Below are 13,331 nucleotides of genomic sequence, written 5' to 3' on the forward strand. Positions count from 1 at the left end.
ACAGGCTAGCTATGATTACACATTATGCTTTGAGCTTAGTTTTCTCAGAACAAGGCTTGAATGATGAATGTTTAGGTCAGCCTCCTACACTGCTTGAACTTGTATTCTTTAATATGTAAGGAAGTGCATGTTTCTTACTGATTATAATCACTAAGTAGGCAAATTATTATCAGAAAAATATGGACAAAAATTTAATATTTTAACACAAAAGAAAATCTGTGAAAAATATTGTCCACAAAATATTTATTCTCATTAAAGTATTAACATGTCAGGGGCATCATGATTTTTAACATTAAAAAAAAAAGACTAACATCAATATCAATGTACATATAAAAAATTATTTTAATGTTAATACCTCTTTCCTAACTATTTTTTATAAACTCTCCGAGAAGATAAAACGCTAGACAATATTCAATCAGCTTAAATATTTATTTATTTTTTTAAGTGTTTTATTCCAAAATAAACCCCAAAATATATATTCTACATGATTGCACATGACTTGCTGGCTTTACCAGGACCATTAGCAGGTGAAAGATTGGAGAAAGTCTGAGCCAGCGCCTGCATTTGTGTTGGAAGGTGTAGTGGACGGGGTTTTCCTGCCAGAGTTTCGAGGGTGGTGTGGTTGGGTTGGAGGATCGCCAGGTCTGATATTCCTTCGGGAATGTACGCAATCACAGTGGCTCCAGACGAGATGTCAACCGCTTGGACCTGGGTCAGATTGAGGAAAAAGATGGGTTGTTTAGACAGTATATTATCAAGAGAACATTATTTTCCATTACAGCAGCAGCACCTCATAATAATTTACTATTTAATTTGCCTGTATGAAGCCTGTATGATGCCTGTATGAAACCTGTACGAAGCTTGTATGAAACCTGTATGAAACCTGTATGAAACTGGTATGAAACCTGTATGAAGCCTGTATGAAACCTGTAAGAAGCCTGTATGAAACCTGTATGAAGCCTTTATAAAACATGTATGAAACCTGTATGAAACCTTATGAAGCCTGTATGAAGCCTGTATGAAACCTGTATGAAACCTGTATGAAACCTGTATGAAGCCTGAATGAAACCTGTATGAAGCCTGTATGAAACCTGTATAAAAACCCATATGAAGCCTGTATGAAGCTTATATGAAACCTGTATGAAGTCTGTATGAAACCTGTATGAAGCCTGCGTGAAGCCTGTATGAAAGCTGTATGAAAGCTGTATGAAACCTGTATGAAGCCTGTATGAAACCATCATTAAGCCTGTATGAAACATGTATGAAACCTGTATGAAGCATGTATGAAATCTGTATGAAGCCTGTTTGAAACCTGTATGAAGCCTGTATGAAACCTGCATTAAGCCTGTATGAAACCTGCATGAAACCTGTATGAAGCCTGTATGAAACCTGTATGAAGCCTGTATGAAACCCGATGAAGCCTGTATGAAACCTGTATTAAGCCTGTATGAAACCTGTATGAAGCCTCTATTAAACCTGTATGAAGCCTGTATGAAACCTGTATGAAGCCTGTATGAAACCTGTATGAAGCATGTTTAAAACCTGTATAAAGCTTTTATGAAACCTGTATGAAGCCTGTATGTGACCTGTATGAGCCTGTATTAAACCTGTATGAAGCCTGTATGAAGCCTCAATGAAACCTGTATGAAACATGTATGAAGCCTGTATGAAACATGTATGAAGCCTGTATGAAGCCTGTATGAAACATGGATGAAGTCTGTATGAAACATGTATGAAACCTGTATGAAGCCTGTATGATGCCTGTATGAAACCGGTAGTTATTGCCTATGAAATAGAATCAGGCTAATTTTAAATCAAATGCATAAATATCTTGGCATTAACAGTTTTATATAAAAATAATTGCTCAACATATAACTATTTTGGCATCAGGTTTAATAGTTTGATTATAAATTTTTATGTTCCATTCAACATTTTAGATTCTTAATAACCAGTTTGCAAATTGGAAAGCTGTGAACATGCTAGTCTAAAAGTTAAGGTTAAAACTCAATTGCTCACTTACCTGGCAGTTTGCTGGAAATGTTGCTATGGAAACATGTCTAGTGTAATCCCATAATACCACTTGCTTGTCACGTGATATTGTCACCAAGAACTGACCAGTTGTATCAAACTTCATGTCATTCACAAAGTCCAAGTGTCGGGTAAGCTTGTACCTGGAAGACAGGTAGAGGAAATATTTGAGCCGTGTTCTGTGAAAAATAGGCTTAATACAAGTGTGTTAAGTGTTGGCACAGGTTTAGTAGGGACACCTTTCACTGTTTCATTTAAATGAAGTCTCTTCTTAGCAATAATTTAGTTTAGTCGGAAAGTGTTGTCCCTGATTAGTTTGTGGAGAATGAAGAAGCTAATATGGGATGACACTTTACACACATGCCTTTAGCCACTTTTCCCAAAACGTAGCTCATTTATTGTATTGGTGATGTATATGTGTTTTACTTTAATATTAATTTTATGTTGGAAATATAAAATATTGACATACTAAAATCATAAACTTCAGAAACATGATCAGAAGGCAAATTCCTTTTGTATAGTTGTGTCACTGTAAATTTATTTGTAAAGCTTTGATATCAGAGAAAATTCTGGTATAAGTATATGATAAAGAACAAGTCTATCATGGATCCTTGTATGTTGTTCATAAAAAATATCAATGATTAAATCTACAAACCATTTGAGATTGAGTATGTCATGTAAAATCAACTATTCAGCTTCAACCTGTAATAACCCTATTGCACATAATTGCTTTAAATGACCCAAATCATGTGAAGATGGGTCTTATGCCTTATGCAGCCAGTGTAGCTCCTATGGGTCTTATGCAGCCAGTGTAGCTCCTATGGGTCTTATGCCTTATGCAGCCAGTGTAGATCCTATGGGTCTAATGCAGCCAGTGTAGCTCCTATGGGTCTTATGCAGCCAGTGTAGCTCCTATGGGTCTTCTGCCTTATGCAGCCAGTGTAGCTCCTATGGGTCTTATGCCTTATGCAGCCAGTGTAGCGTATATGGGTCTTATACCTTATGCAGCCAGTGTAGCTCCTATGGGTCTTATGCCTTATGCAGCCAGTGTAGCTTCTATGGGTCTTATGCCTTATGCAGCCAGTGTAGCTCCTATGGGTCTTATGCCTTATGCAGCCAGTGTAGCTTCTATGGGTCTTATGCCTTATGCAGCCAGTGTAGCTCCTATGAGTCTTATGCAGCCAGTGTAGCTCCTATGGGTCTTATGCAGCCAGTGTAGCTCCTATGGGTCTTATGCAGCCAGTGTAGCTCCCATGAGTCTTATGCAGCCAGTGTAGCTCCTATGGGTCTTATGCAGCCAGTGTAGCTCCTATGGGTCTTATGCAGCCAGAGTAGCTCCTATGGGTCTTATGCAGCCAGTGTAGCTCCTATGGGTCTTATGCAGCCAGTGTAGATCCTATGGGTCTTATGCAGCCAGTGTAGCCCCTATGGGTCTTATGCAGCCAGTGTAGCTCCTATGGGTCTTATGCAGCCAGTGTAGCTCCTATGGGTCTTATGCAGCCAGTGTAGCTCCTATGAGTCTTATGCAGCCAGTGTAGCTAACATGGGTCTTATGCAGCCAGTGTAGCTCCTATGGGTCTTATGCAGCCAGTGTAGCTCCTATGGGTCTTATGCAGCCAGTGTAGCTCCTATGGGTCTTATGCAGCCAGTGTAGCTCCTATGGGTCTTATGCAGCCAGTGTAGCTCCTATGAGTCTTATGCAGCCAGTGTAGCTCATATGGGTCTTATGCAGCCAGTGTAGCTCCTATGGGTCTTATGCAGCCAGAGTAGCTCCTATGGGTCTTATGCAGCCAGTGTAGCTCCTATGGGTCTTATGCAGCCAGTGTAGCTCCTATGAGTCTTATGCAGCCAGAGTAGATCCTATGTGTCTTATGCAGCCAGTGTAGCCCCTATGAGTCTTATGCAGCCAGTGTAGCTCCTATGAGTCTTATGCAGCCTGTGTAGCTCCTATGGGTCTTATGCAGCCAGTGTAGCTCCTATGGGTCTTATGCAGCCAGTGTAGCTCCTATGAGTCTTATGCAGCCAGTGTAGCTCCTATGAGTCTTATGCAGCCAGTGTAGATCCTATGGGTCTTATGCAGCCAGTGTAGATCCTATGGGTCTTATGCAGCCAGTGTAGCTCCTATGAGTCTTATGCAGCCAGTGTAGCTTCTATGGGTCTTATGCCTTATGAAGCCAGTGTAGCTCCTATGGGTCTTATGCAGCCAGTGTAGCTCCTATGGATCTTATGCAGCCAGTGAAGCTCCTATGGGTCTTATGCAGCCAGTGTAGCTCCTATGGGACTTATGCAGCTAGTGTAGCTCCTATGGGTCTTATGCAGCCAGTGTAGCTCCTATGGGTCTTATGCAGCCAGTGTAGCTCCTATGGGTCTTATGCCGCCAGTGTCGCTCCTATGGGTCTTATGCAGCCAGAGTAGCTCCAATGGGTCTTATGCAGCCAGTGTAGCTCCTATGGGTCTTATGCAGCCAGTGCAGCTCCTTTGGGTCTTATGCAGCCAGTGTAGCTCCTATGGGTCTTATGCAGCCAGTGTAGCTCCTATGGGTCTTATGCAGCCGGTGTAGCTCCTATGGGTCTTATGCAGCCAGTGTAGCTCCTATGGGTCTTATGCAGCCAGTGTAGCTCCTATGGGTCTTATGCAGCCAGTGAAGCTCCTATGGGTCTTATGCACCCAGTGTAGCTCCTATGGGTCTTATGCAGCCTTTGTAGCTCCTATGGGTCTTATGCAGCCGGTGTAGCTCCTATGGGTCTTATGCACTCCTATGGGTCTTATGCAGCCAGAGTAGCTCCTATGGGTCTTATGCAGCCAGTGTAGCTCCTATGGGTCTTATGCAGCCAGTGTAGCTCCTTTGGGTCTTATGCAGCCAGTGTAGATCCTATGGGTCTTATGCAGCCAGTGTAGCTCCTATGGGTCTTATGCAGCCAGTGTAGCTCCTATGGGTCTTATGCAGCCAGTGTAGCTCCTATGGGTCTTATGCAGCCAGTGTAGCTCCTATGGGTCTTATGCAGCCAGTGTAGCTCCTATGGGTCTTATGCAGCCAGTGTAGCTCCTATGGGTCTTATGCAGCCAGAGTAGCTCCTATGGGTCTTATGCAGCCAGAGTAGCTCCTATGGGTCTTATGCAGCCAGTGTAGCTCCTATGGGTCTTATGCAGCCAGTGTAGCTCCTATGGGTCTTATGCAGCCAGTGTAGCTCCTATGGGTCTTATGCAGCCAGTGTAGCTCCTATGGGTCTTATGCAGCCAGTGTAGCTCCTATGGGTCTTATGCAGCAAGTGTAGCTCCTATGGGTCTTATGCAGCCAGTGTAGCTCCTATGGGTTTTATGCAGCAAGTGTAATTCCTAAGGGTCTTATGCAGCCAGTGTAGCTCCTATGGGTCTTATGCAGCCAGTGTAGCTCCTATGGGTCTTATGCAGCCAGTGTAGCTCCTATGGGTCTTATGCAGCCAGTGTAGCTCCTATGGGTCTTATGCAGCCAGTGTAGCTCCAGCCCAGCATCTGCATGCACACAGTCTAGTCAGGAGCAACGCTGTCTCATAATAAGACAATGTAAGTTTGAATGATATTACAGCAGACAGCATAGCTCCTGACCAGACAGCGTAATTGCGCAGGTTGGGCTGGATCTATACTGGACAAATACGGCACAAGAGTGCCTTTTTCGCATGATTCAGATCCATAAATACTTGTACAAAGTTATTGAATCAAAAGTAGCATGATTCACATATCAACAAACTGCATAAATATATATTGACAACTGACTGAACGTACATGCAAGTGCCATCCACAATTGACCACGCGTAAATTGTCCGATACCCGGCCGACAACAACTGCACACCGTCAGTAGCAAACACAAGGCACACAGCTGATGACTTTTGTTGCAATCGAAACAAGTACTTTCCTGTCTCCATGGCAATAACTCGTACGGCACCATCTGTTGCGCCCATTGCTGCCATTTTGTCATCATGGCTGATTGCACAACTGCATGCTCCAGTCATCATTATGTCCATACTTTCCATGTCAACTCCCTGCTGTGTGCTGTTATCAATGGAGACCACTATGGGGAACTCAAACATGGATGACACAATCTGAAATATAATATCAAGATAGACCATTATGGGAAACTCAACCATGGATAACACATTAAATATGGTATCAAGGGAGACTACTTTGGAAACTCAAAGTAGACTTTTATGAGACACTCAAACACGGAAGACACAACCTGAAATGTAATATCAAGATAGGCCACTATGGGGAAACTCAAAAATGGACAACACAGTCTGAAATGTAACAAAAAGGGAAACTTATTTTTAATAATTTAACATTTTCAAGTCAGATTTGGACTTCAATTTATTTGTAATCCTAAAGAAAATAAGTTGACATTAAAGAACTTTCTTACTAGATTCAAGTATTAAAGGCTCCATTTCAAACTCTGAAATAATCATGAGCAGCAAACAGCATAGCACATGAAGAGATAGTGAGTTACTCGCAGGCTGTTCTGGTTTGATGCTGGTTGCAAATAGCCATTTATAATTTGCTTCTGAGTGGGGGAGGGTTAAGTAAAACTAAATGTGTTAATGAACTTTGAAGAGACATGTACAAAAAATATTTGTTAAAGGTTTAAACCTCTTAACATATACCAGTTATACCTGTCAGCATTGATTCAGTTTATAAACAAGAGCACCACATAACGGGTGCCACGCTCGGCTGCGAAAGCTTGTCAGAATTTTTTTAGAGGTCACAGTGATCTTGACCTTTGACCTAGTGACCCAAAAATGGGTGTGGCGTGTAGAACTCATCAAGGTGAATCTCCGTATGAAGTTTCAAAGTTGTAGGTGGAAGCACTTTGATTTTAGAGCCAATGTTCGGCGGACGACACGATGAGCTGGCTATGACAATAGCTCGGGTTTTCTACGAAAACAGCCTCGCTAAAAAAAACATTTATCATTTTAAAGGTCTTCAAAATAGTTAATAACAATGTGTCAGTCAATTATTCAAACAAACGGTGTGTAAAAGCCCGATCAGTTTAGTCTTGAAGGAACTGAAGTCCACGGTGCATGATTGAAAGGTTTTCTTATTGTTCTACAGTATTGTTCCCAAGATAATGTTGAAAATCATCAGCAATTTAGAAACAAAACTTCCAATCATGCACCATGGACCTCCGTTCCTACAAAACTATGTAGTTGTTTGCAGCAAATACTTAAAGCCAGTTCATTATAGAAACCCTAAAAGTGTGTCATTGCATCCCATCTTAAGATTTTGTTTCATTTTTTTCCATTTAAAACAACACAGTCAACTGATACATTGATACATGTTGGTGTGCTTACAGCATCCATGCTGAAACTAATCATGTTAACATCCCATGTTTAAATGCTCAGTTTCATATAAAATCATTTCCTCAGGACTTGTTCACAGTTTGGTAAAGTGACAATTCCAATATAATTGTTAAAAGTGTAAAAAAAAAAATTATGCTTACATTATGTTAAAACAAGGGAAGCAAAACTCCTTACTACGAAAAATGTTTAAAATATTGGTTCATTTATTGATAAGCATCATAACAAAATCGGTAAAAAACGCATTTGTGATGCTTTTTCTTGATAATTTGGAAAAAACTTGAAGTACTCACATATTCATAGCTAAACTTTACAGCTAGCCAGCGTAGGGCACCAGTATCATGCTAGCTTTTGCATCAAGATGGCCCTGGTTTGAATCCCAGTGTGTGCAATTTTTTAATTGAACTTTTTTCCAAGCTGTTCGTTATTAGTTAAGAATATACTCAGAACAATAAAGATTTGTTAGCAAGATGGCTTTTTTTTAGATCTAAAACACTATATTACCTTTGTTCCAGAGCTATTGATGGCAACACAGTTCAATGAATACAGCAGCTCAAAGTCTTTTAGGATCTCACCTGCAATACAGATATAATGCGACTTCCTAGGTAAAAGTCATATATAAGAAATAGTGACCTGCAATACAGATATAATGCTACTTCCTAGGTAAAAGTCATATATAAGAAATAGTGACCTGCAATACAGATATAATGCGACTTCCTAGGTAAAAGTCATAAATAAGAAATAGTGACCTGCAATACAGATATAATGCGACTTCCTAGGTAAAAGTCATATATAATAAATAGTGACCTGCAATACAGATATAATGCGACTTCCTAGGTAAAAGTCATATATAAGAAATAGTGACCTGCAATACAGATATAATGCGACTTCCTAGGTAAAAGTCATATATAATAAATAGTGACCTGCAATACAGATATAATGCGACTTCCTAGGTAAAAGTCATATATAAGCAATAGTGACCTGCAATACAGATATAATGCAACTTCCAAGGAATATAGGTCAAAGTGATATTGAAGAAATAGTGATCCACATTCATTGAGACATCTTATCAGAACTACTTGTTGTTCTTTTTTATCTTAGGCACTGGACAATGTAACACGATGTTGGGTGAACTAACTTGTATTTTCACCTTTAAGAGCATGTGCAGTATACATTACACATTTTTTAAAGTATACCCACATTATAACCACATATTTTTTGTGCGATTTCTATACATAGATATTTTTCAAGTAAAAAATCAACAATTTACAGGATAATTTAATGCTATAAAAGCTTTCATTTAAGGTAAATATTTTTGCTTGGTACAAAAACATGATTAAGGTCAATTGTTGTTGTTAAGGTTTTCTACATTCTTTCATTATAAACTTGTTCAGGTTATCTGTGCCTTTCATAATAAACGCAATAGTTTTTGCAAAATGTTGTTTATCAGCTATAATAATGGTAATGGGCAAATCACTTAGAAATGTGAAGATAACTGGTAGAGAAAATATTTCTTTAAAATGTAAATTTCATGGTGATGACATTGTCAGAAATCACTTAACTTCATGGTGATGTAAATTATATTTAAAGTTTAATAAAAGTAGAGGTACATGTAATTTGCCCTTATATTTAGAAAAACCAACCAATCAACTTGTAAACCTACAAACTGAAAAACCTAACAACCTTTCAACACAGCTAAGAAAACACTGACAAACCAACAGACTGTAAAACCAGGCAACTTACTGACAAACCAACCAATCAACTGAAACACCAACCAACAGACTGATAAAAAACAATTGACTTAAAAACTAACAAACCAACAAACAGACTGACAAACCGACCAAAAGACTGTGCAACCAACAAACATACAAACCAACAAACAGACTGACAAACCGACCAAAAGACTGTGCAACCAACAAACATACAAACCTACCAACAGACTGACAAACCTACAGACTTATTGACCCAAATATACATTCCATATCTGAGAGATATTATAAAGAAAACCAATGAGCCTTGCTCTGGGAACACTGGGTTTGATGCATATGTGTAAAGACTTTTCCCAGATTAGCCTGTGAAGTCTGCACAGGCTAATCAGGGATGACACTTTCTACCTGAGCTGGATTTTAGCTAATAAGATACTGCACAGGCTTATCCGGGAAATACTTAACACACATACATGAAGCCCGGTTTTCCAAGAGCGAGACTAATATTATTCTTAGAAACAGAAGGACAATGCAAAAGTTCTCATACCCTATAAAAGGTCTATATGGCTTAGTGGATATGGTTATGGCCTAGAACCAACAGGTCACGGATTCAATCCCCACAGTAAGAGTTTTCTTAAGATGTCCCCCAAACACTAGGAACTTGTTCTACCATGGACATTTACACAAGAGCTTTTATAAAGTATTTTCAATGCAGTTACCAGTGACGATGTTCCAGACACGAGCCTTGGCCTCCATCCCTGCACTTCCTGCAACCAGGACATGGTTGGCCTCTGCCATACAGGTCACCTCACCCCTCGCCTCCAACACCCGACGAGCTTGGGCTACAAATAAATATTTTAGCCTCATTTTGGGTAAATTTGGCAACATGCACTTTTTGCTTTAAAAGAATTTCGGGGAAGAAGAGCCTTCCTTTTAACCAAAAATACCATAAAGCAGAAAGTTTCTTCCCCTTTTTAGCCTGTGTTGACTGCAGAGGCTAATTAATTGCCATGCTGCAACTTAATGTATCATTGAACATATTTAAGATAAAATTTCCTCAAAATATTTTACCAGGATAGATTAAATACATTGCAAACAGTACCAAAGTGTGATAATGAATCAACTCAATCTTGCAGAGATAGCGTTAATAAACAAATCAACAAGTTGATTGGCAAGGGGATAACAATTGTTGGATGGAATGATTTGAGGACTTGATATGTCAAAACATGTAACTCAACACTTTTTAAGCATTTGACTTGGTTATCAAACTTTGCTTCAATAGTATGCTTACATATATTCGTTGAATTTGAGACTGACTCAACAACATTAGACATAAAAATCAACCATCTTCAATGACCGATAATTGAATGATCGACACTGGATTTTTAAGCATTAATTCACATAGAAATCTCTCACACAAGTACCATTTACAGAGTTATAATGTGTCTTACAATATGTTTGACAACAAGTAACCAATGTGTCGACAGAACTTCAACTTTGGATGAATTTAATTATTTAATTGATTTAATTATTAATTTCAAATAAAAAGAAGTTTCACTGACAATCTGGATGAAGTTGTTTTCAAAATGTGCGTTTATAAACTATAATGTATGCACCATTCATAATAACCTCAAATCCATATATGGCTAGTATTTATGCACTTTTCGTTTATGTGCTACTGTTCATATTTTAATCAGTTTATATATTGATGGAAATAAGGTGATATTTAATTTTAAAGTTTTAGCTGCACTATTCATAATTATCTCAAATCCAAATATGACTAGAGCAGTTTTGATTTGATTTTTAAAAACATTCAAGACAGTTGTTTGCCTCATACAATATAAATCCTCCACATGGATATGTTGATTTCCCGCCACTATCATGTATCGTCCATCCCTCGACAGCTCCATCTTTTTCACATGACCAATCTCAAGTTTCAGGTCCAAAGACTGTTTACCGGTGTCTGTTTCATACACCTGCAGACGTCCGCCTTCAGTTCCCACATACACACTCTCGCCGGACCTATACAAAAGAAGTAAAATTTGTTGAATGGATATACCCAGCAAAATAAATTTTGTTAATTTATGGGTGCATAATATAGTTTTAAAAAAGTTCTTTACAAAAGAGCCTTAAATCTCATTCAAGAAAGTGTAAGGTTATGTTTTTTTGCATGGCACTTCTCTGCATTGATGTCTCTACAAACATGAAGTTTTATGTTGAAATCTTATATAGCATGTGAGAAATAGCGCTGAAGATTTTGTGACAGATGGACGGCCGGCGGACGCCAAAACTATATCTCTCCACCTTTGACGGGGGATAACACTAGTAATACTGGAAGTTTTATGTTGAAAACAACAGCAAGATTGAGCTTTGGGTCACAATTTTTTATTAATTACTGGAATAAATTTTGTTATAAAAGCTTTATAACAACAATTTTGCAACTAACCCACTTCTATGTTAGCCATGTTCAAGGGCAAATCACTCAGAAATGTGAGGATCATTTAGCATAAAAACAGATCTGCGCATCAAAACTTCAATTTCAAAGGCTCATGATGTCTAAAGAGTTTACATTGTCCTGAAGACATGTCAACACAAAAGCATATCTTAAAAATAATTATTTAATATATTTCTTGATTGCTTTTTTAAAGACGTCTTCCATTAAGAGAAAAGGATGTCTGAAACTCCATAGTGGCGTGAGAAGAGGACTGTCGCCGAAATCAGGCTGTTGAAATATTTTGTTTATCTATTTAAGTAAAAGACATGAGCCCTAGCTCTTATAAAATGGGGATCAATGCATGTTCCTAAAGGGTCGGCCAGAATAGCCTAAACAGTCCACACAGGCTAATCAGGGACTAAACTTTCGCTTTTATGGATTTTTTTGTTTAAAGGAAGTGTCTTCTAAAGACAGTCCAGTTGAAGGGGAAAGTGCCGTCCCTAACAAGCTTGTTCAGACTGCAGATGCATAAAGCCCCATTTTGACAAAGCAAGGCCAAAGTTAACTAAAAGATTTGAAAACGTTCACAGTTGTTTAGAGCCAATTTTGTCACCTGTTTAGAGCCAGTGTTGTCGTCTGGTACTTCATGGTGGCAACACCTGTTGGCTGGTAGAGCGCCGCCACGTCACGTAGCGTCACATGGTCCTCACCGTTCTCTAAGACCGCAGATTGGCGTAGTGCCCTCTCAAGCACCTGCATCTCGCTACGGAACTTGTGCAGTATTGCCTTGAGGTCCCAAACCTATCAGATAAAGTGAAAGATAAAAAAAGTGACACCATTACTGATTTCCCATACCAATAAGATAAAGTCAAATATAATGCTTCTCGTTATGGAACTTGTGAAGAATTGCTTTCAGGTCCCAACCCCATTATATAAAATGAAAGATTTGCACCTGCATCTCCCTGTGGAACTTGTGCAGTAACTGCCTTGAGGTCCCAACACTAATGCATGTAGTAAAGTGAAAGTTTATACCCTACTGAACGTGTGCAGATTCGCCTTCAGGTCCCAAACCTATTAGATACAGTGAAAGATTTCCTAGAACCTGCATTTTGCTACGGAACTTGTACAGAAATGCTTTGAGGTACCAATCCTATAGGCTAAAGTGAAAGATTTAATAAAAGTAACACCATTACACGCTTTTATTGTATGCTTTCCAGTGGTTTATATAGAAATATCAGGGACTTAAAACTGATAATTCACTGTTTCAAACAGATGTATGGTCTTTAGATATGTTTTGCTGTGTACGGTCCAGATAATTATTTGCATATATCCACTGATATATGAGGGCACAACACCCTTATTTAGGCCAGACTACATCCATAGTCTTACCTTCACTGTGTTGTCAGCTGATAGAGTCATTAACAGCTCCAGACTGCTGGCTACAAGCGTATCTCTCATTGGTCCATTATGACCAATCAGAACGTGGATCACAACTGCCTCCTCTAATGGTTCATTTACTGTGCCTTTGAAATATAACATTAAAACATAAGTTCAAATATTCCGCTTGAATGGCAAAAACCCAAATCCCAACAAGAGTTATTGTACGCAAACATTGAGTAAATTTTCTTATTACAAAAAGTACATTTATGGGTATTATTCAAAGTTATTTGCTTGATGACCAAAAATGATGATCCTGAAGATGTATGTGAAGTTTTGAATGAATAAGTTACAGAGATATGTACTTGTTGTATACAAACTTTAACCTCAATTTCAACTTGCACAAAAACCTTAAACTGACCTTTTTGAGTTCAAAAAGAGGGCGTACTACTGCTAAAAGGC

General features: G+C 38.8%; 1 protein-coding gene across 1 annotated transcript in view; it reads right to left on the minus strand.

The window, feature by feature from the left end:
* Positions 1-360: 360 nt before the first annotated feature.
* Positions 361-13,331, minus strand: part of LOC127841243 (uncharacterized) — a 54,037-nt gene continuing 41,066 nt past the window's right edge. Inside the window, exons 18-25 of the mRNA XM_052369904.1 lie at positions 12,882-13,015; positions 12,106-12,293; positions 10,896-11,080; positions 9,778-9,900; positions 7,857-7,927; positions 5,791-6,107; positions 2,021-2,171; positions 361-708 (exon numbers count right to left, since the gene is read on the minus strand). Of these exons, the coding sequence (XP_052225864.1) occupies positions 481-708; positions 2,021-2,171; positions 5,791-6,107; positions 7,857-7,927; positions 9,778-9,900; positions 10,896-11,080; positions 12,106-12,293; positions 12,882-13,015 (1,397 nt within the window). The 3' untranslated portion in view covers positions 361-480. The remainder of the gene's footprint in view (positions 709-2,020; positions 2,172-5,790; positions 6,108-7,856; positions 7,928-9,777; positions 9,901-10,895; positions 11,081-12,105; positions 12,294-12,881; positions 13,016-13,331) is intronic.

The sequence above is a fragment of the Dreissena polymorpha genome, chromosome 8, assembly GCF_020536995.1.
Source record: "Dreissena polymorpha isolate Duluth1 chromosome 8, UMN_Dpol_1.0, whole genome shotgun sequence".
Lineage (NCBI taxonomy): Eukaryota > Metazoa > Mollusca > Bivalvia > Myida > Dreissenidae > Dreissena > Dreissena polymorpha.